Consider the following 23,717-nt stretch of genomic DNA (forward strand, 5'->3'; position numbering starts at 1 on the left):
CAAGTTTGACTGAAATCGGTGATTTGAGCTGTATCACTTCCTGCCTGGTCTTGCCTGGTTTTCTCGTGGACACACTCTTAAGTTCCTTTTGTTTCCTTGACACGAAATTAAATTAAGTTTCAACAACTTAGTTTTGCTGAACATGTTTACCTTGTGACTTAAAAGCGTTACCCTGATAGCATTCACACTCACTATGTTAATAAATCACTCTGAAACGGAAAACGGAACCATTTCTTTGTTGAACTAAACAAAACTAACTGCTTCCTTTGACTTAAAATATCGCATTGGTGGACAAATCGCTTGGTGCGGCGGTGTCTCTACCTCGGAACACGTAGGGGGCAAACCACCCCCCTAATGTTTCACGAAGGCTATATTTGCTTGGTTTACATATTTCTGAACCAAGTTTGGCAGATGAGCTTTCTTTGGTCTCCAATTTATTTTAATGTGGAAGTTGTGACAAAATGTCAGATTATGACGTCATAATTGATGACGTCACCAAAACGTGCTATAATTTTTTGTAAAATCTGATGTAAAGATTATGTCATTGGAAAGGCCTTGACTTGAGGGGTAAAATGCCGGAAACCGTTTTTTGCTATGATGATTATTTTTTGAGATATGGTACATTAAATATTTTTTTTGTTGTCCCCCCGGAATTTGCTTAACCATACTGTCCTTCTTAAGTCAGTCTCTCTGGTTTATTTTTTTCAGTTTTATTCTAGGAAGGCTAATAATCTAGAAAAATAGAAAGCTTGATGTTGTGAAAAATCGTATGGTTTTAGAAATTTGATTTTCGGCTTTGTTAGGATGGTATTAACAGTAAAAAAACGGGTGACGTCACAGGTTATGACGTAACAAAACTAATTTTAACGCAATAACACTAGAGGGATAATTTTTTATTCCAATTTTCTTCTTTATTTTTGCTTTAGTCATCTGGCACATCACATGGGCAACATCGCTGCATTTGCTGGAACAAAACTACGGCTCCAATTTGGGGATTTTTCTCAAGGGGGGGAACCCATATTTTGCAGAGTTATTTTTCATATTTAAAAATGCCATATTTCATTCAATTTTTGTGATATGGACAAAAATTTTTCAGGTTTCAACTCCCCTTGATGTGCTTTTTCGAACAAATTGTAAAAAATATGCATATTAAAAACTTCAAGAGTGGCAAAAAACATGACGTCATCACTGTGACGTCACAACTTTGACATTTACTGACATTTTTCACGTAAATATAATTGGCAATAGGTCTCCTGCTCATCTGCCAAGTTTAGTGTAGAAAGAGTCGATACTTTTTAAGTAATGCGAAATAATGTGAAATATCCAAGAACTGACGAAACATTTGGGGGGTGGTTTGGCCCCTACGTGAAATATATATATATTTTTTTTCACTATCACTATCCGATTAGAAGTCTAGTTCGTAGTTTTCTTGTGTAATATGACAACGAAAACCGAGAGTTTCAATCATAATTCCCCATTTTCGTACAAGGCAGCAATTGAAATGTTTCAAATGCCACATTTTGTTGCGATGCACCGAATTTTGGCGGAAATTTTGCCGCCGTATCTACATTAACAATTACGAACTTTGTTCTGATTGGATAGTCCACTTTGTAAATAGTTTACCCCTGAACTGAAAGCAATACCATTTTGTTTCTGAGGATTTTTGTCAAGAACACAAAGCTTTTCTAGAATTCATTGAACGAAAGATACTGTGTAGAGTAATATATATATATTTATTAGCCACTCAGCTGTGTTCTATTTGAAATCCGCGAATCTGATTGGTTCTCAGATGACGCGAAACTCGTACCTAGACCTTCGCACTCAACAAAAAATGTCTTTGGCTTTTTTTAACAAATAAATTCCATGTTGCCGTGCGTCTGTTCAGCAATAGATCACACAGATGACGTCAAAATGTGCAAGAACAGAAAGTGGCACATGAGCCGTTAGGAGAGTTTGTCACTGATGTTGAACTCAGACGGGAAAAAAGAGAGGACGCCATTCGGGGGCAAAAATCCGAGAAAATCATATATGGCAGAACTTGTGTAAGCGCTCGCGCCTTGTGATCATGTAGAAATTACAAGTAGTACCACGAGAACCTTCGAAAAGCTTATCCGCAGAGCTAAAAAAGAGGGTAAAATCAGAAGTTATTAGCTGCCATCTTCAAATCGCGCAATGAATGATGGGAAGCTCGTTATTTGTACTTACTTACTTGCTGGAGTCAAATTACTCGCTCAAAACGCGGGAATGACGACATCCGAGGAACCACTTGACATCAACAATAAATTTATTTGTTTTCGGTTAGTAGTGTGTTTACGGCTAAATGTTTGACAGAGTGTTTCGAACTTTTCTGGCATTGCCGGTTTTAGTACATATTTATGTGCGCCTGGACGTGTAATGGAAAAAGTTGAATTTGTCATTTGGTCGAGCAATTTAAAATTGCTTTCCGCTTGTTTATTTCTGTGTTAAGGGCAGAACGGTCTTCACAAAGCTCATTTTGTAATGGTAATCAAGGTGTGAAAAGCTAGTTAGGCTTCTCAAAATTTTTAAATGGATGGCACCTCAGAGATCACAATGCAATAAAATCAGCAACGGGATATGTTGTCCAATGCCATTTCTTTTTATTTGGTAAAATTGAAGCCACCTAATACCCCTAAAACTGTTTTTGCCGTTCAGTAGAACAACACCCTACCATAAGGCGATCTATTTTTCCAAGGCAGCGTTGCATAATTCATAGCCCTGAGAATTATTTTAAACTTTACACAGCCGACAAATTGAGAATGGCCCAATCACCAGGTACAGTAATCGCTGAAGTCTCGACTGCCTTCTTAACAAATATGCCCACAAACAGTCAAGTGTAGGCAGCCGAAAAAAGGACTCTCCGACATTTGCTAACTAAGCTAGGTATAATTATTTACAAGCAATTTTCTTTTCGGGGGCTGCTTTTTTGTTGACTGCCCCCGTCCATGTTTTGTGATCCGAGAGTTGTCGTGGAGAAAGTTTTGTTAAAAGAGTACCTTTTCAAATACACCCATTTGTGACACAAGCAAAATCGCCAGCACTTGTGCAAAATCTTCTTGAATTCTCGTTTGAATTCGTTGTGTCTCCACGCGTACAAAACGGGATTTACCACCGAGTTGCTGTACAATAAAATCCGAATCCAGAAGCGCGCGTGTTTGCTTACTGCTGTTTCTGGTGCGGCGAAATGGTACAAGATGAGAATAATGCGAGGGTACACCAAAAGTATGAACGCTCCAATTACGATCGCAATAGTGTTGGCTGCTTTGTGTTCCCTTTTCTGAACATAAGTCTCCGAAGCCTGTTTGTCCTGCCTTTCATCCACGTAGCGACGACGTCTGGAATCTAAAGTCGAACAGCGCGACAGGCGCACGACATTGTTTGCCATCTTGCCGCTCGAACGCTGTTTCAAGATCGATTTGCGGACAATCTTGAAAATTCTATAGTATGCGACCGCAATGACCGACGTTACGAGCAGGACAAACGCGACAAAGAACGCTAGAAAAGCCACGTCACTCACACCAGGAAACTTTGGTACGCAGGTCACAAATATAGACACGGCCCATATTAGCGCGATTGCTATTGAAACTTTCCCTTTTGCAAACTTCACTGACGACAGATAAAACATCGGGTGCGACAGAGCCACGTAGCGGTCAATGCTCATCGCAGCCAGGCTGGAAATTGATGCGATGATGTTCACTCTTCCGACAAAACCAGCGACCTCAACCGCGGCCTTTGGTATGCTTGTACCGCCGTTATACAAGGCCATATGCTGTGATGCTCGCATTGGAACTAGGATTGCGCTAACCAACAAATCCGCAAAGGCGAGAGAAGCCAAAAGAAAGTTGGAAACCACCTGGAGTGATTTTTTCTTGAACACCACGAGGATTGTCAGAGAATTGCCCAGAGTTCCGAGCAGACATAAAGCAATCTCCACACATGATGCAAGAAGAACAGCAGCAGAACCCTCTTGAGTATTATTTGTAGAATTAGAAGCTGCCATTTCTTTGGCCAATCTTTTAATCTTTCTCACAATGCCTCCTTACTCTACGGAAAGAAAAGAAAACATTAATTGCATTGTTTCGAATTCAGCTAACTATGTTTATGACATTTTTATCAGTTGTACCTCCTACAACAAGAGTTTGTACTTGTCAATGATCTTCTGGGACAATTAAATGAGATTACCGCACGATTTCGGTTAACATTTCCCAGTGTACATCTCGTAAATAATGGGAGGCAAACTCCAAAACTACGCAATTATGTGTCCCGAGGTGCGAAACTGGCCGAGAATTATGGTAATACTCTCAGTGTTTTGACTTCTTTTTGTAAAGGAAAACAAGAGGGAGGGATCGAACTATTTGTTTTGTCTCTGAAACAGTGACTTGCCACAATGAAAGACAAAACACAGTTTCTTAGGCCCTTTTAAATTCTGCGGACTATAAAATAAATTAAAAATAATATAAATTGTTCCCATACTTTTGTTCCTATTTTAGTTTTTAATTTTGCAGTTTCCGTTAATTAACATTTTAATGACAGGAGGAAGCGAGATCAGTGTTTAGGCCGTCATGAATGCGTGAAATTTATACTTTATCACAAGGCCAGCAAACAATCCGGTTACATGGACCAAATAGACATTATACCACAGGCTAAGCGTAATTATCGTCCTTTCAATACTCGTGTTATGGTAAATACTCGCTTCTGATTGGTTGGAAGCGAGGCAATTTTAATATCGCAAATTTTATCGATAGCTGAACAAGTTCTTATTACATCGATCGCATTTTAGCAATGGATTCAGCTCTTGGTGATGAGAGCGAACATGTAAAAATTCTAAGTTTCTCTTTTCAGGCAAACAAAAAGTTCTTTATGAAGAAGCACCAGCAAAAAATTACAGCGTGGCCTCACTAGCAACCCTCTATAACGAAAAGACGGCAGTTTCTTTGATGGAAGATTGCTCACGGTTGCCGTATTATTAAAAGGAAATTTTTTCTCGTAACAATTAGGGATAAATGTGCTTGTGACTGATCGGACTTTTTCTTATTTCCACTGGTGGCTGCGGCACCACTCGATAATTAATTAAAAAGTCCGATCTGTTCACGCGAACAATTTTACAATTCCTAATTGTTCCTCAAATAGACTAATTTCCTATACTGATCGAGAAATGCGAAAAATTCAAATTACCTTTTCTTTTGTTGTCTGTTTTCGTTTGGCTTGCAGTTGCACGACGCCATTTACTTTTTGCAGTAATTTGCCATATGCTCATAGAGCCAGTAAAGCGAATGATCAGTTGAGAGCATCAGTTCCATATCAGACAAAATGCTCAAAACTTCCTTTGAAGTTAACCGGGTGTCCGACAACGGAGCTTGGCACCCTGATCTCACTCGTACTTTGCAAAAAGGCTTCGCCTGCCACTTGTACATACTGCGCCTGGACAACGTTTCTTCTTCTTGTTTTTTTTTCAGCGATCCGTAGCCATTTTACTACAGTACGATGTCGCACAGCGAACGCGCGTTGGCCTAATGGTTAGCGCGGGTTCGAGTTCTGGCCTGGGTTATTGTGTTGTGTTCTTGAGCAAGACACTATATTCTCCCAGTGCCTTTCTCCACCTAGGTGTTCTAATAGGTCCTGGATACTGCGAGGATAGCCTCACGATGGATTAGCATCTTATCCTGCGGGGGAGGGGAGTAAGTAGAAACACTCCTAGTCGCTTTACGCTACAGAAACTGGCCTAAGTTCCGGCTGTATGGGCCATTTAGTCGGACGCAGACTTTAAGTGTCGCCGGGACGGAAAAAGTTTGGGCGATGAAACGGGCAGTGCAATGTTTGCTGTGGAGTAGGCCTGGCACGAACGCTTTTTCTGCGTCTCCGTTGCATTTTAAAATAATATTATTATTCATAGCCTCCTACGCAGTCGATCGATTGCGTGATGTGCTTAAGGGCCGGAGGCTATTGAATCTAATGGCTGCCAAAAATCTCCTTTCGACGAACCGGAAACAAAGTTTTCTTTCTTTATTTTTGAGCCACCAGTGGCGTATTCTTAAAAGTTCTTTTGACACTTAACCAAACAACGTAATATGTTAATGCCTGTGGCAATTTGACTTAAATATTGTCGTAGTAAGCTACTTTAATTCGAAGGTATGTCGCGCTTATATTGTAATGCCGACAAGTGCTCCCAAATTACTCCGAGCTAAATTTTACATACGTTCAAGTTCAAAAATTGTTTTATAATATGGCAAAAACTGGCCGGATATGACAGAATCAAGCAGCGTTACACAACTTAAAAGCTTCCCTCTTGGGATGATGTCGAAGAAACGCCGTGACACATGATGTTACTTGCTAGTAGGATTTCGATTTCAGCGTTGGCGAAAATTGTTATAGCATCTCAGCAAGAAAAGATTGCGAAAGAAATCTTTGTCTACAAGGAGCATACAATCTCGTTGAGCAGGACAAGAGTAAATAAAGGGGTAAATAAACCAATAAAAGAAGTAATGAATAGGTAATTACCTTTGTCTCGTGTCGTCACTGTCAGGCAAACCCGCTTCCTTCTCGTTGCGCGTTAACTCGTACCGAGGCTTTCGCGCAATGAAAAGAATGTCTTTACAACAACAAAAACAAAAAACAAAACAAACAAACAACAAGCCAAGAAAATAAAAATAAATAAATAAAATCTGAACATGAGAAGTTTTGTATATTTCGTTCTTTCTTCTCAAATGCAGTCCGTAGAGCTTCACTAAGTGTAACAATTGCGTCAGTTGAAAAGTATTGCTAAATAAGGGACCGTTCATTTTTTATGAGGGAGGGGGGGGGGGGCTGGTGGGATTTGGGAAGCACCATTTAAAAATCGCATGACCTCCCCTCAGCTTACCAATTTTTTCACGTGGCCCCCCCCCCTTATAGCGGTCATTTTTTGGGATGACCTCCCCCCCAAAAAAAATTGAACAAACAATATTTAGATTTCAACTTTTTTAATATTTCTCTATTATCCCCCTACTTCGCGTTTTGTGCTCACTGTGAAGACAATATTTACAATCCCTATACTACAGAGAGCTGCTGTTTGAAAAACAAATCAAAAGAAAGAGAAGTCAATTTCGGATCTCCTAGTTATGGCTCGCCCTGAGCGTGTGGCATTTGGCCTCTCATTGGCATCTCCCTCATCTGAATTGATGAATGCCCACAGTTAAGCTAAGGTCACGCAGGACATGGAAGCACTAGAAAATAAGAGCAATTATAACAGCATATTCAAGGGCATACTCAAACATGCACAGCACATCAACAAAAGGAGAAGGAAAAAAGAAAACCGCAGAAAGTCAAATACAAGAAAGAGGAAGCGGACTGAAAACAACGTCCAACGAGTTTATGGAATCTGTGTTGGAAACCCGCTAGGAAATGATCTTCCACAATGCCTTGTGTACCCTCCTAGAACGGCCGTCCCGGAAGGGTGCATTAAAGTTGAGGATATTGCCACGTCGTTATTTAGAAGAGATGGGCCATACATCGCACAGCTCTTGGAAGGGAATTATTTCACCAATGCTGCAAGAAGCAGAATCACCACCAACCTGGAGCAGGAAGTCAGAGATTATGTCTACACCTTCATGTACCCTGAAGAGTACACTCTGACGGAAAGCATTGCTGCTTCTTGCAGCATCAGTGAAAGAGACTCCCATAGCAGCACAAGCGGCGACGAAGAACTCGACGACAGCGAAGATGAAGATGAGTGCCAGTGAAAGTTGCATTCGAAAATAACAGTGTTAAATACTTCTTTTCAGTAGCTACAAATGCTTTTTTGTTGCCAAACGTTTTTTTAAAGCAGAAGGAAAGTTTGTAATAAATTTGTATCCTGCCTTCTATGTTTATTCTATAGCAATTTTTTTGATATTCAAACATTATGCCATTTTAAAGTTTCACTAAAATATTTCACGTGACCCCCCCTTTTTCCCTTATTTTTTTGGGATGGCCCCCCCTCGAAAGCCATTTTTTTTCGCATGGCCCCCCCCAAATCCCACCAGCCCCCCCTACCTGATAAAAAATGAACGGTCCCTAAGCTCATTTCGTTGAAGTAAACACATTCAAGCTTATCTAGACACCTTCATTCTACATACTTTTTGCTCAAAGCAAAGGAGGGGTTTGTATAGAATTGGTCTACAAAACGCTTTAACCCTTCCTCTCTGGCATGAGTTTGGTCGAATTACGGTTATTTCGCCCCCAACCAAAAGTCACTTCGCTCCATAATCGAAGTCACTTCGCTCCAAACAAGAGTTACTTCGCTCCATACAGAAGTTACTTCGCTCCATGTAAGAAGTTTGTGAAATTTGTCGTGAATTTTTTGTTTTGATGTTGGAGTTGGACTGATTTTGAACTTATGTCAGTTCAGATTATTAACTCATGATGCAGTTTCCAGTCGCGTTCGCTTACGCTTGGTAACACTAAATATCATTTCGTAGGATTACTTGCCTCAACACGAATTTTTTTACGTTGTAATCCCTCAAAATCCTTGTTAATTCTTATTGTTATCGGCCCAGTTTTTTTGCTTACTCGATAGAGTTAAAAAATTGGCGTCAGTTTTTTATGCGTCTGTTCTCTTATTGATGGTAAATTGCGTCATAACATTGTCAAAGTGGCTGTGGAACCACGAGCCGCAGGTGAGTGGTTCCGCAGTCAACTTTGACAATGTATGGAGCGAAGTAACTCTTGTATGGAGCGAAGTGACTTCGATTATGGAGCGAAGTGACGTTTGGTTGGGGCGAAATGACCATGGGGCGAAATGACCGGATACCTCCCCAGGCGTTCTCTCTCGGAATGACCGAGCGAATCATGGAAACAAGTCCTAATCAAAATGGCGTCCAAATGTGCCTACATGTGCACTAAATCACCAGCAAGGATCTTTTTCAATTTACTCGTGAAAGAATAGAAAATAACCAACATGGCTCTTTGATTATGAAAATATACTGAGCAGTGGGCGTTTTTGCCCATTTTGTACGACAACTAGTTCAGAGATCGCCGTGCAATACGGCGATCTTAAAGTTAAAGTTTAAGGATCATGTCGAAGGCAACAAAGAGAAAACATGTTGCGAAAGAAGTGCTGGATGATTACGTGGTTCCCGATCCAAACCAGCAAATTGTTAAGGTAAGGAATTCACTAATGATAGTATAATGTTTTTCAAATACTGTTACCGCAAACAACTGTGGTTATAATAAATTACCCTTAAATAAAAAAAAAAATAATTGCATGTTTTAAACTCTAATAAGCTTATTGTGTTGAGTGGTGGGGTTTAGGGCCATTCCGTTTTATATCCACCCCCTACCTCCCCCATAGATGAGATATACTGAGCTGGGTATAAAGCTCATGTCCTGAGGGTTTGCTCTGTCGGCATCATCTGATCTGTTGAATTTTCTGATGGGGTTCAGAAGTCGGCTTTTTTGAGAGAGAAGAGAGAAAAAAAAACAGGTTAATTCTAGCCTATGAGCAGGTTGCGGCATTGCGGTACGAGCAAAGGTGAGCCTGTGAGCGACAAGCCTGTGAACGAAGCGAGTTGGCAAGGGGCCATGCTTTAGTCTGGTGGCTTAACTTTTCCTTGTGCAACAGTGCACAAGAGCCTCCTTACAGGCTATGTTATTTCTAAAGAGGATATGGCATGGCACTTTGATAGTGTTTTTTTGTGAGGGACAAACCTTGTCAACAAGATTGGGGATGTAGTGCATATAAACTAGAATGACTCTTTAGTCTTACTTCCCTAAGAGTGAGGTGATCTAGGTAGGTGTGGGGTATCCCATTTTCAGTTAGGCATTATTTACTGATTTTCTGCTTTTGTGACATAGATTTTAGGCAGTCGTGGAAACAATCTCCATGAGGTGGAAACGTCTGATGGCACAAAATTCCTAGTCAGTATGCCATCAAAATTTAGGAAAAGTGTGTGGATAAAAAGAGGTATGGGTCATGGTTTTTAGAAGTCATTTCAGCTTACATACATTTATAAATACAACCAGGCAAGTGGTTCTTGTATAACTGGTTTTCACATGACGTCACTAAAATTCTGACTACAAAACTATTGATCTTCCTGAGATTTTACTTCAATGAATAAGAGCAGCTGAAAACTAATATTCATACAAATTTTTGCTCTGAATGGTTTCTTGGTTTTGTAATACAACACGCTTGAATTTCCAAGCTTTTGCATGACGTGGCATTTACATGACGGCCTAGAGAGCTGTCATGATGGTTAAAAAGCTGACTTATTTCGGGGAACTTGGCTATCTGAACAGTTCATGTTTTAGAAAAAGTATTATTTTAATGTTTTAGAGTTCCTTGAGGGATAAATTCACGGTTTTGTAGCAAAACTCAGTGACAGATGTTTCTGTTGGTTTCCAGCTGCCATGTTGGTGCCCATACGGATGGGCACCAGCATGGCGTCTCCATACAAATCTCTATAAATTTGGGGAAGAAATTTCTCCACATATCTCGCATAAGAAAAATTCTTGTGACCAGAATTTTGGCGAGAGTCTTTGCATATTTACCTTCTTTCATTTCCCAGATTCTGGACTTTATCTATTGACCAGTTTTGATTTTTATTTTGATCTATTTTTAATTGCGTGACACTGAAAACCAACAATTGCATTGACATGTTAGCTTCCTTGTTGATGATGACGATGATTTCTATTGTTTATTAAGTGAGTTGCTCAGAAAACTTTTTCTTGCCTCTATAAACAAGTGTGCAGCAGCAAAACAATTCCTAAAGCAAGTCCAAATTAATTTAGTCTGAGGTTACACTGTATATTTATATTATGTGGCTGATTAATATTTATAATATTTTTTTGTGAACTATTTCCAGGAGATTTTGTCATTGTGGATCCTATTGAAGAGGGAAACAAAGTGTGTGCTGAGATAGTTCATATTCTGTATGGCAAGCAAATCAAATACTTGAAGAGTGAAGGATTATGGTAAGACAAATTTCTATATAAATTTGTGTTAAGTGCAAAGATAGTAAAAAGTCTGTGTCAGGCCAGTGGTGCATACAGCCAGAGATTATTCCAGCTTCTGTGGCATAAAGTAACTAGGAGTATTTCTACTCCCCCTGGATAGGATGCTAGTCCATTACAGGGTTATCCCCAGCATTAAATTCCCCGGGACCCATTTACACACTTAGGTGGCGAGAGGCACTGTGAGAGTGGAAGTGTCTTGCTCAAGAACACAACACAGTGCCTCTGGCCAGAGCTCAAAACCCAGACTGCTGAAATCCAGATTCCAGCACATAGACCAGTAGGCCACTGTACTGGGTTGGTACAAAACGTGGACCCCTCAATCTGGACCTCTTACTGGACCCCCTTTTGGACCCCATCTGGACCCCTTCTGAACCCCTTCTGGACCCCTTCTGGACCCCTTCTGGACCCCTTCTGAACCCCCTTTTGGACCCCCATCTGGACCCCTTCTGGACCCCCATTTGGACCCCCCTCTAGACCCCCATTTGGACCCCCTTCTGGACCCGCTATGTTCTCTTCCAGTTTAATTATTTAATCAGGAGCCCGTATTTTCTGGAAGAAAAAATAAGGGGTCCAGATGGGGGTCCAGAAGGGGGTCCAGAAGGCAGTCCAGAGGGCAGTCCAGAAGGGGGTCCAGAAGGGGTCCAGAAGGGGTCCAGATGGGGTCCAAAAGGGGTCCAGTAGGGGGTCCAGATTGACGGCTCCACGTTTTGTACTGACCCCACTGCACCTCCATGCAAAGGAAGATAAAGCTCAGTGAAAACTGCACCATGTAATGTAAATTTAAATTAACATACTTAATTGCAGGACACTTTTTAATTTTTGCTGCTGAAATTTATTTTAAGGCCAACAGCATTCACGGAGAAAGCACTAACTGAAGACAAACAAGATGCCAAAGAAATAAACAGGTACAGTGTTTTTTGCACACAACAGACCATACTAGAGGGTTTTCATTAACATTTTCAGCAGAAGGGCAAAATAATGGTTTTCACAGGTGGGCAAAACATTTTGAACTGAACTTCTTTGTTTAAGAAAAACTTTCCGCTAGATGTTCAAACCAGGCAGGCAAAAGCGTCCTCTGACAGCTAGTCAGTTTGCCCGGTGCCTGGCCCTGGAAATAATGAAACCTCTGCTAGCATTGGTAAGATTGTTATTATTCATATTGTGAGAGATTATCATCATTACATGACTATAACTGCAAGTCAGTTGTGGCTTTTTGTGAAATAACAATAAGCTCTTTGTTATTTAGGTTACAAAAACATTTCCTCTGCCCACTAGGAGAGTGGGATTAAGACTAGCATGAACTAAGTATGTAGTCAGTGGTAGAAGTAGGCAAAATCAGAGACTGCTGGCACAGTTTGAGGTGACTGTCAACTGATAACTTTCATGATGCTTTTGCTCTGAAAAATTTACACAATATCTTACTTCTGAAGTCTGTAAACATCATAAAGTATTATTTGATTCATGGAATATCAGAGATGTGCTCATGGTAAACATTTAGTCACATTTACTTAACAATGTTCTATTTTCTTCCTTGGTAGCAACTTACATATTCATGGTAATAATGGCATCAATAATGATGATGATGATGACGACGACAAGGACGACGACGATGATGATGATGATGATGACCTGTTTGTAAATCCAAACCACCAGAAGACAACATGCTATGTTGATTCAGACTCCAGTGAAGAAAGTGAAGACAATGAAGAGTGACATCCTATAATTAATTGTTTGTTAAAAAGCGAGTATATTCCAGACCGAAGGGACATGTCTGTTATGGAAATAGGTGTCCTGGGGTAGGAAGAACTTCATGAAATGAAATTTCATCACTTTGGAGACAGTGAACTCTTTGCAGTGGCTTGAACCTTTGCTGATGGGCCAACATGTTTACAAGCCAAATGAAATTTAACGTCACACGATATTATAATATTACAGCTTAACTCCTATTAAACAGCCACCCTTGGGGAAATGGATAGTGGCCATTTACAAAGTGAGTATATTCCAGACCAAAGGGACATGTCTGTTATGGAAATAGGTGTCCTGTGGTAGGAAGAACTTCACCAAATGAATTTTATCACTCTGGAGACAGTGAACTCTTTGCAGTGGCTTAAACCTTTGCTGATGGGCCAACACATTTATGAGCCAAATGAAATTTAACGACGTCACACGATATATTACAGTTCAACTCCTTTTAAACAGCCACCCTCGGGGAAATGGATAGTGGCCATTTAAAAGGGGCTGGCCGCTTAATAGAGGTAAAAATAATAGAAAAGCCCTCATCAGGACTTTGATTACTGGCTGCCTACTAGGGGTGGCTGTTTAATTTTAATGGGTGGCTGCTTAATACGGGTTCAACTGTATTTGGATAAGAGTTAATCAGAGCATACGGAGGATACCGTGTGAAAGTGGATCGTTATTATTTTAAAGGAGATACAGCCTGTATGTCATGGATTGTGGATCTTCTCACACTCTGGTCTCTTGTAACTGAATAGATAAATCTCTACAGAGCAGAGAAGATCAAAGTGCAATAAAAATACATGTCTGGTGAATCTAACAGTCAGATTTTGTGACGATGCACATTGTTTAGAGATGCTGAAAGGTCTCTATCGTCCAAGCTGTGGTTGGGAGTCGAAACATTTTAAGCGGGAGGGCAAGTGGTTTTTCACAGGTGGGTAAAACTATTAGAGCTGAATTTCTTTGTAAAACTTTCCACTAGATGGTCAAACCAGGCAGGCAAAATGATATTTTCCTCACAGCAGGTCAGTTTGCTCGATGTCCAGGCATTAATGAAACCCTTGCATGTGCAATATGCTTTATTTGTTTTAAAAAAATTCATTGTAGATGGGAGCTTGTGATTTTCCTTGATTACCTGAATAAGTAACCGTGCAAAGCCAACAATGGAAAAGAAACATACGGAACCTATCGCAAAAAAAATCAATGCATAAACAGGGGCATAAGACACAAAGGAAGATGTAGCGTGTTTCATTATCAAGTGAAAAGGCTGAAATGCCTAAGGTTCATACTCTTTTGGGCTTTTGAAATACCATGACTTTCCATGACCTTTCCAATGATCTTTCCAAGTTTTCCATGACCCATGTTAAGCAGTTGTTCTCAGAATATTGTCAAAACAATCTATTATTTAAGGTATTTTCCCACATTATATCGCATAACATGCGTGCTGGTGTTTATTTTTTAACTGGAATTAACTGGTTTTCTGACTTATCTGCTGTTTTTTCAATTCTTGACTTTTTTCTTCCCAGTCATTCTTAGAAAGTTTATTTCTTTTCCACGACTTTCCATGACTCACACTTCAGTTTCAGGACTTTACAGGCCTGGAAAATGAAATTATAAAATTCCATGACTTTCCAGGTTTTCCATGACCTGTACAAACCCTGATGCCCTACCTGCATTTTTAGGGCTACTTTATAATGTCACTTGTTGGGAGTGATTACTACAAATCAATCGTTTGTTGTTTAACAGGAGTCTGCTACACCAACAGAAATAACCTGATAATACAAAATAATAGTACTTAATTTTCAAGGGACCAGAGAAGAGTTTCAATATTGTTTATAAAATGTTTATTGAAGGAACCATTATCACTGCAAATGTTTGTACAGTGTTTTTTGTTTACTCAACATCTACTGAATAGTTTGCATGGCAAACAAGAAATGAGATATCTGTTAACTATTTAAACTACGCAGGGCAGGAAAAAACCCACGTCCGATTGCCCAGGGCAAGTAAATTTTGCTCTTGGGAAAGTGAAAATGGAAGTTTGGTGGTCTGGTGGGCAAGTGAAATTGAAGGCTTTCGTTCATAAAGGGCATATGTAGCATTTTGGGTCGATTTTTTTTTTTTGTAGGATCGAGCTAGTTTTTGGCAGACTGACTTGTTTTGACATGAAAAGCATCGTTGTGTAATTGTTTTTGTTGATTTGGTCTTCGTTTTCGAGAAATAACATGTGCAAAAAACTCAGTTTTCCAAGGGTATCTTTTGGAGATCTTTTGTTGAGCGAAAAACAAAAGAAACCTTTGTTTTGCTAAATGATGAAGTCACCAAAGTGTGGTATTTGCCGCTAGTTTTATCATTCATATAATTATGCAATTCTCTTACTGTTGCTTCGTTAGCACAAGTGGATAAGGCGCTGAATGGGCCGCAGCTGAGTTTGTTTTGTCGTGACACCGGTTCGATACGAGGTTGGTCGATATTTTTTTTCGGTCTATTTCTCTACTTCTTTCAAAAATCAAAATGACTATTTAAAAAAAATGGTGCTGTGGAAGCTGCTAAACGTAACCGTTAAGTTCGCACTACGTCAAAGTACACCTTTGAAGGATTCGCTCCAAAAGATGCCGCTTGGAAAACTGAGTTTTTTTGCATACATTATTTCTCGAAAACGAAGCGCAAATCAACAAAAATAATTACGCAACGATGCTTTTCATGTCAAAACAAGTCAGTCTGCCAAAAATTAGCTCGATCCTGCAAAAAATAAAAATTGACCCAAAATGCTACTTACGCCCTTTTTGCACGAAAGCCTTCAATTAGCCTCAGTAGTCTTGTTAGTGATAATTTCCAATCAAAAACAAATTTCAAAACTTAAGACTACAAGGTGAGCAAAACAATGAGTTGAAAGCATAGATTAATTTAAAGTCAAGCATACTTTGCTCATGTTCATCCTCTGATTGCCATATTGGCCTCCAGATTGAATGCTGCAAACAACAACAAGTCTGGCACTACTAAACCATGCAGTAGATTTAGGATGGCGACGAAAAACAAACATTCTGCATTCCTTTTCCTCATCGCGCCTATTGGGCAAGCAATATTTTAGTGGGGGCAACTGAACACAGAACTGTACTGGCCCACTAGGCAACTGTGTTTCAATTAATTTTTTTTCCTGCCCTGCTGCATGAAAGAATGTCAACTGCGTTTCACTTTCACCTTGATGAGCTCAAATGAAATACTTTGACATGCTTCTCAACTTACAGAGTTTGGAAGGCTAAATTTCAACACGTGGCAGTCCATGTTCAGATGGCTTGAAAAAAGAAAGAAGTGGATTCCAGTCTCTAAATAAAAATGTCTGTCACAGCCTGACAGAGTATCTTTGTAATAAATTTACATCTGGAAGGTTTTTGTACATCGTCACAAAAAAAGATTGTGGTAACACTAGCTTTCAAGACTTCTTAATCTTGTATTTTCCTTTTTGTAGCTGGCCTATATACAACTTTGTTTTTGATCCATCTCCTTTTCTCACCCAAACCTGAAAATTGATGAAAACACTGTCATTGACCACAAATGTTGAAATAGAGGGGAATATCCAACAATTTAGGTACATTTAGTTATGATTGTTACTATTGAGTTCTAGTTCAAAATGCAAACTTTGTCAGCCATGGCAGAGTAACTCCAATCCTAAATACTCCATTTTGCAAACCCTTTGATACCACATTTAAAAAGTACTCGATACAACTGTTGGCTACAGAGATACAACATTAATATCAAAGAAAGAAATGTGGGAAACAATGAAAGTTACCTCTCCAGTGTTTATTCCAGTAACAAAGGCACTAAAATAAAAAGACCAAAAAAGACACCATTCATAAGAACTACAAAATCACCACTAGAAATTTCATTTTTTTTTTAAAAAATGTTTCTCACGTGGATGGCAGGGGGCTAGGTCAGGAGGAGACAGTTATCCCACAGAACTGAAGACAGAAAGGGAAAGAAAAAAGGGCGAGAACAGAGAACAGTTACACCAGGGATGCATAAATAAAGGAAGAAGTCCAAAGAGGAATAGCAGACAGTTATCTCAGGGATTCCTATACTACATGTATTATAATAATAATAATAATAATAATAATAATAATAATAATAATAATAAATAATAATAATAATAATAACAACAACAACAACAACAACAACTTTATTTAAGTGTCAAATATATTCAGCACTATTAAATGTGCTAATTGGGGACACTAAATAAATAAACAAATATTTCAAATACATACACTATTAAGAATCCCAACTGGTTGGAGGCTGACCAGTTGGCTATTTACCCAACGCAACCGAGAACAAATCCAGATAGCAGTAGGGTAGAGGATTTGAACCAGGGACCTCCAGATATACACAGTCAGGGGGGAGCATCAAAGGGGGGAGGGTTGTTATACTAGGATGGGATATAAGAATTAAGGCACTGTTCCAAACCAAAAAGATTGAAAGGAAGTAGTATAAGGCTAAACTTAGGTGGGTGGAATAGTTGTACATGATGTTTGAAGGAAAAAGTAAAGAATGGGAACAACAGCATGAGTCAGCCAAACAAAGGTACATTTTTATTCTTTTAATGACTGTTTAGCATTTGTGATAATAACAACTGAGAAGACAAACCTGGAATGCGTATCATTTCTGCTTTCTATCACTACATGATCACCTTTATGGAACCTTAAAAACAAAATAATTGACACAAATATTGACAATACATTTGTTCATTGCAAGGATCAACAAAGTACACTGGCCAGTGCAGGGCTCGACTTTCAGGAAAACATCCTGGGGCCAACTGACCTCTAAGTTTTCAGATTTAGTTCCCAGCAAAAGTATTTCAGTGAAAAATGTGAAAAGTTAGTCGCCAGTGAAAAAAATTTGGTTGCATTTGCAACCCAAGTGGTTGCACACAGTTTCATTGAACAAAGCCTGGGTTAGGACCAACATGATAAGGCTGAACTCTTACCATGCTCAGTTGCCTGCTTATGGCAACTGGCTTTCATCTTCAGTTGCTTGGTTCAGGGACCCTTTCATACTAACCACTTGCAAGGGGCCTAACGTATTGCAATAGAATAAATGATACAATGCATAGCACATTTCATACCATTCTCCTTCATAATAAAGCTTCCCATCTTCGTATCGTGCACTATAGGGACTCTTTTCTGACTGACACCCACCTACGAGTGAGACTCAACTGTCAGTATTTATTTATTTTTTTGTTATTAGCATTTGACAAGAAAGATTAAAAGTAATGTCAATCAACATTTCAAGGTATCAAGCATCATTCTCAAGGTTGTTGAGGTTGTAAATGTCAATATCAAAGAGATGAGTTTTAAAAATTCCTAACTGACATTCAAAAGCATTGTTGAAGACATAACAACTTGAACAACCAAGACCAAATATAAATGAATATAAGAAAAGGTCTCACTTTATAATCGAAGCAAACCAATACCAAGCAAAATCATAATAAAGATTATATGTATGTACACAAATATGTCTACAATTAAACCAGATCTGTGTGATGATTTTAAATAACAGAAAGATGATTTTTGAAAGCAATAGATAATTTCAAACTATTTCACATAAGTGATCCTAATCACAGAAATAAAAATTTTGAACTTGCTTTTAAAATTGGCATTAGTTCTTAGAACTGTCTTGTCCATCAAGACAATATTGATGATTTTCATAATAATTCCCATCAGCTGTCTCCTTGTCCATGTATTTTGAAGGGAATTCCAAATTGACCTCTGTTGGCAATATTTCTTTTAGGTTAAACAAACAAAGCCTTACTTTCTTGCCTTCTTCTTGCTAATGCTCCTTTTGCCTTTGAAAAGAAAATAACAATTTTATGAACAAATTAATAAATTTCTGTCTGTTCAATTGCTTGGCACACAAGGACAGCCCTATCCAATATTAGCCTTTTTTCTGTCACCTGCCTGATGGAAAGTGGTACCATTTTGGAATTTTAGCTGGCAGATGAAGTGTAATGGCTTAAACTTGCACAGTGAGAAACCTGATAAATTCATTTTTTTTTTGCGCATGAAGCTACAGTTAAATGTACAGTGCTGATTTATCAAACTCTTGAACTTCCTGATAACTTAAACCAGGTTAGTTTGTTTGCCTTGAATTGGTTTCACTGATTAACTTTAGCCCTTAGCTAATATCTTGCACTCCTACTTTTCACAAACCAGTTTTGGTTTCTCTTCATGGATGTCAGAGTAATCAGCATTCCACTGTACAGTGTATATGCAACTGTGTTAGAACACTGTTCTTTTAACCCGGTAACACCTGTGCCAACCTTTACCAGCCGTAACAAGCGTTGGCCTTTGTTCTACTTCTGATGTCGTCACCTTTGACTAAAATTGGCATCACTTATACACAAGTTCTGCAGGAGGAAAGGATCTTCCAATGATACCCAGATCAGAGTGATTTGTCTTGTTGCAAATTTCTCCCCATCACAGTTGGTACCTTGTTCAAGACCTAGGTCAAAAAATATCAAATAACACTTCAAGATCATTACCTTCCTGATGGCTGCCCAGTCTTCAAGAATGTCCATTTCTCTCAGCATATATACAATATATGGACTTGAATAAAGTCAAAGAAAATTAAAACTCCAGACAAATGTTTCAGCAACTTCTAGAATCTTTGCAGTTATTATAACAGTACTGTGTTGATTATTGTACTTTTTGAGCTATGTTGCGAGAACTAACCCAATATGTACTAATGGCATCAAGTTATAACCTTTGTAGCATTGTACATTTGAAATAACCACTAATTAGTTTTTCATTGTATTGCAATTCAATTTACTACTCAAGGGAGAATTAAGAATTTAAAATTTATTAGTGACATTAATTGAGTGTGCATTTGTTTCATGTTAAGTACAGATTACAGACACCGGGATAAGCTCTGGCCTGATGGGCCACTTGGCTCATTTTTAACAGATATGACTTTATTGACAAGCTGAGTGACACACATTACAGTCAAAAGGATATCAGTTACAGTGACAGGTTTCCGTCTTTTATCAGAGAGCATGGATCCATCAGAGGACTTCCTGTGTCTCTTGTTTAGAGACTGTGATTCAAGCCAGATATCTGAAACAAAATATATATTAAATTAAATGACATACATGAATTTAATTCCAGTAAAGAAGTAGTTTGGATTTGCTTTCTCAATGGACTTCCAATTAAAATAATTTTGTCACTGGGTTAAGATACAGTAAGACCCCTGAAATGTGTCTCATCAAATACCGTACAATTGGTTTGCATTTTGTTCTTGGGTGCTCTGATTGAAGTGGAATTGACAACAGTCAGGGTTAAAAAATCTGTTTGTGAATGTCAGTTGACTTAATAATTAGTAATTATTATCTCTGGTCATTGAAACTAACTGGTTTTACCATTTAGCTTTAGTTTTGTCATCATGCAATGTTATGGACTATTAATAGACAAGTATAATTTATCAGTTTCACTTTTTGAAGGTTGCTGTTAATTGCTCATTAATGACATAATTAACAGGACATAGATGTATATATGAACATGTCTGAGAATTTTTGTCAAACTGAAGTTCATACATAAAACAGAACAAACATTTTACCTGCTGATATATCCATGTTTTGCTTGTCTTCCTCTAATTTTCTTATTTTTTCTTCTAACTCTTGCTTCATACTCTCCATCAAGGCAAGCTTTTCACTCTGCAAGTTTGAGATTGAAGAAAAATATTCAATAATTAAGTTGGTTATGTATGTAAGTGTCGACACACACCTTCACAACCCCTGTAAACACTGCTTTGTTCCCTGCAGGTGTAGTGGAATTTTGCGAGTAAAAAGGTCGAAAACAGAGACCGTGCAAGATACCCACAGCTCTAACCAAGGAAGGATGTCTGGGAACTACACAGGTTTCCATACAGATGTCATGAAGGTATCATTTAAGTACACAAGGTTCCAAGTCTCTTTTTAGGTCAAAAAACAGTCTGTCCTCACCTCAAAGTGTTGTATGGCTGCCTGTTCATCTGCATCATATTTGTTTCTTACATTTCCTAACTGAAAAAAAAAATATTTAGTGATAATTTGGTAAACAATAAGCTAAGAACAGCATTTTTCTTATTACATGTAAAACACGAGAAGCCCAGGCACATACATAAACTTACTTTCTTATTTATTTATCCCCATGGCCTGCTGCTGGGCATAGGGAATGAAGTTCAGACTAACATTATTGAATACAATCTACTTACCCTACAATCTCGTAAAATTCCTTAAAACAAAGAAAAGAAAAGAAAGTATTGGTGATGTGATTTCAGTACTGCTTGTGATGGCAAGAGTGCTGTGCCTTAAGTCAAGAAGTCAAGCCATTGGAGATTAATCACTGCATATCTGGTACATACCGGCAACTTCTATTCTTATCTCGCACATCTCCTTTAACTCACTGACTGGCCCCGTGTACTCCATGGCACATTCTGTTATGAAAATGATATCATAGTTACCTAGTTACCATTGACAATGCTGAACTGTACTGAGCCACATTACTCAACAATTTTGACACTGCAAGTTTGGGAGGGGATAGAGGGCAGCAAAGTCCCCACCCCTCCCCCCTCCTTTCCATCACCACCTCGGTGGTGCTCAAGGGAGAAATCTGCACTTATATCAGTGGAATCTTACTGTTGACAAGAGTTTTGCTTTCAGTATAGTTGTTATTTCTTGTCTGTTCTGTATGCAATAATATTCAAAGCTGTCAAGCAATTACAGTACTAGTTGACTGCACCGAATACCCGAAACGTTTCATATACCCCACCCAACCCTAGAGAACGAACATACCAGATTTGACCTCTTCTAACTTCTTTTCAACCTGGCTAATGCGCTCTCGATAAAGCCTGAAAAGAGAAAACAATATCTGTCACAAATGAATTTTACTGGCTGTCGAAAAAAGAACATAAATATATTTATGCTTATCCAGTACAAGTAGGTACAAGGATTTCTACTCACTGTTCTTTCAGGTCGCTGAATTGTCTTTCCAGATCGGCCATGTCATTCAAACACTCGTTCCTTCTTCTCTCATTTTCTGTTTCGTCAACTACAAATGCAAAGAGAATTTTCATCACAACTTTGTAAACGCAGAGCAAATAACAACAGCAATAAGTTAAGAGCGCGGAAAATATACTAACTGCTAGATTCGGAAGATGATTCATCGGAACTCAAGCTGCTTTCTTCCTCTTCGTCTTCGCTCATGTTTTCATCTTCATTAGGACTTCTCTCCACTTCTTCTTCTCCATTTTCTTCACCATCAACAGACGGCATATTTAAGAAAGCTACCTTTCAGTTGCAAAGAGCAAATTTCCCACACAATTTCTCGACAACGTACAGAAGAACTGCACTGTTGTGTTCATCCAGCTTGCCATGCGCATAGGCTTTGAGCCTGCGTTCTTCCTTGCAGCGAAGGTTGCCACGAACACTCCATGCTTCAAGTTCACTCATTGACGTGTATCTTATCTTCAACACGGGTTGCGAGTAAGTATAGGCTGAATTTTTTGTTTTCAAATTCTGGTCACTTTAAAAAAATACATTGCTTCACACGTATGAAGAATGGAAGCTTTGAAAACTCAAGCATTCTTTTTGTTGTCAGTCTCTATTTCTCCTACTTTCTCTAAAGTATTTCCAGGAGTGTGACATGTATTATTCATGTACCAAAGGCACAAACTTGTCACTAGCAATGTTTAGGGGAACACCCCACAGGAAAATTTTCATTTTTAGAGGCTGAGCAATGCCTCTTCCTATGTAAATTTATTTTTAAAATTAAAATGTGAAATGGGAACACCATCTTCCCACTGGGAAGGTTCATTGGTTAGGGAGATTTTGGAGCCCTCTATTTAGGTGAGTTGTACTCATCTTCTGTAATAGACCAATTTTGATATATTAAAATTCAGCCTAACACAATAGACCTCAGAACGAGGCTCTGGGGAATAAACCCCACAAACTCTGTATTTATTCCCCAGAGCCTCGTACTGAGGTCTATTGTTTTAGGCTGAATTTTAATATATCGAAATTGGTCTATTTGGCAAGTTGTTTTGCTACTGAATTTTTTATCATGTAGTCTTAATTTTATGCAGGACCCCTTTTGATACCAGCCTATGGCTGATGGGACTATCCTGCCTAAATAAAAATGACTTGACTAGACTTGACTTGACTCCCAAACCAACACCTGTTGAGCTGAGAATTTAACATAGATTAACCCCACGCCCAACCTACTATCTGCAGGAGCACAGGTTCATTCTGAACTCAGCCCTTTGACAAATCCATCAAGGTTGAACCAGGGTTCATACCCTTTTTCAGAAACAAATTTCCAGGACTTTTCCAGGACTCAGATTGATTTTTCCAGGATTCTAAAATTCACATTAACCTTTTCACTCCCAAGATCTTAATGTTAATTCTCCTTGCTGTCTGCCATACATTTCATATTTTTTTACTTGAGTTTAACAGATTTTCAGAACTTTCCAGGACCAGTAGCCCTTTTCCAGGACTTTGCAGTCCTGGAAAATGCCACAATAAAATTCCAGGACTTTCCAGGTTTTCCAGGACCCGTACGAACCCTGTTGAACTTAGCAGGCACCAGGGTGACAGCTGTCACAGCCAGGGTTCGTACCCTTTTTTAGAAACAAATTTCCAGCACTTTTCCAGGACTTTTCCAGAACTCAGATTGATTTTTCCAGGATTCTAAAATTCACATTAACCCTTTCACTGCCAAGATCTCAATTTTAACTCTCCTTGCTGTCTGCCATACATTTCATATTTTTTACTTGAGTTTAACAGATTTCCAGCACTTTTCAGGACCAGTAGCCCTTTTTGAGGACCTTCCAGTCCTGGAAAATGCCACAATAAAATTCCAGGACTTTCCAGGTTTTCCAGGACCCGTACGAACCCTGCACAGCTGTAGGGATCACTAAGCCACTCCAGCCTCACCACCACGGAGAGTTAATCACCCAAGGAGAAGGTGGACCATTTA

At 38.9% G+C, this 23,717-nt stretch overlaps 3 protein-coding genes across 5 annotated transcripts; 1 reads left to right on the forward strand and 2 right to left on the reverse strand.

Annotated features, from left to right (window-relative positions):
• Positions 1-1,911: 1,911 nt before the first annotated feature.
• LOC145485298 (alpha-1D adrenergic receptor-like) lies at positions 1,912-6,701 on the reverse strand. The gene is made up of 2 exons (XM_081463985.1): positions 6,517-6,701; positions 1,912-4,062 (listed from the first exon to the last, which is right to left on the reverse strand). The coding sequence occupies exon 2, from the start codon at positions 4,016-4,018 to the stop codon at positions 2,912-2,914; it is 1,107 nt and encodes a 368-aa protein (XP_081320111.1). The 5' UTR covers positions 4,019-4,062; positions 6,517-6,701; the 3' UTR covers positions 1,912-2,911.
• Positions 6,702-8,435: 1,734 nt separating this feature from the next.
• LOC145484650 (putative RNA-binding protein EIF1AD) lies at positions 8,436-20,698 on the forward strand. Of its 3 annotated transcripts, none has more exons than XR_014049045.1 (6): positions 8,436-9,136; positions 9,829-9,937; positions 10,836-10,944; positions 11,829-11,891; positions 12,525-13,654; positions 20,525-20,698. XR_014049045.1 is itself a non-coding variant. In XM_081463252.1 (5 exons), exons 1-5 carry the CDS (start codon positions 9,050-9,052, stop codon positions 12,697-12,699), a joined length of 543 nt encoding a protein of 180 aa, XP_081319378.1. In that variant the 5' UTR covers positions 8,436-9,049; the 3' UTR covers positions 12,700-14,691. The 3 variants fall into 3 exon arrangements, 1 of the variants encoding a protein (XP_081319378.1); XR_014049046.1 differs by lacking the exon at positions 20,525-20,698 and adding an exon at positions 19,609-19,715; XM_081463252.1 differs by lacking the exon at positions 20,525-20,698 and having other exon boundaries at positions 12,525-14,691.
• LOC145484624 (breast cancer metastasis-suppressor 1-like protein-A) lies at positions 15,207-22,121 on the reverse strand. The gene is made up of 14 exons (XM_081463226.1): positions 21,883-22,121; positions 21,704-21,791; positions 21,536-21,591; positions 21,106-21,177; positions 20,956-20,975; positions 20,705-20,764; positions 20,320-20,416; positions 19,722-19,820; positions 19,250-19,314; positions 18,520-18,553; positions 17,834-17,906; positions 17,356-17,409; positions 16,508-16,538; positions 15,207-16,237 (listed from the first exon to the last, which is right to left on the reverse strand). The coding sequence occupies exons 1-14, from the start codon at positions 22,013-22,015 to the stop codon at positions 16,151-16,153; spliced, it is 969 nt and encodes a 322-aa protein (XP_081319352.1). The 5' UTR covers positions 22,016-22,121; the 3' UTR covers positions 15,207-16,150.
• Positions 22,122-23,717: the final 1,596 nt, after the last annotated feature.

This window comes from Orbicella franksi, chromosome 4, assembly GCF_964199315.1.
Source record: "Orbicella franksi chromosome 4, jaOrbFran1.1, whole genome shotgun sequence".
NCBI classification, from domain to species: Eukaryota; Metazoa; Cnidaria; class Anthozoa; order Scleractinia; family Merulinidae; genus Orbicella; species Orbicella franksi.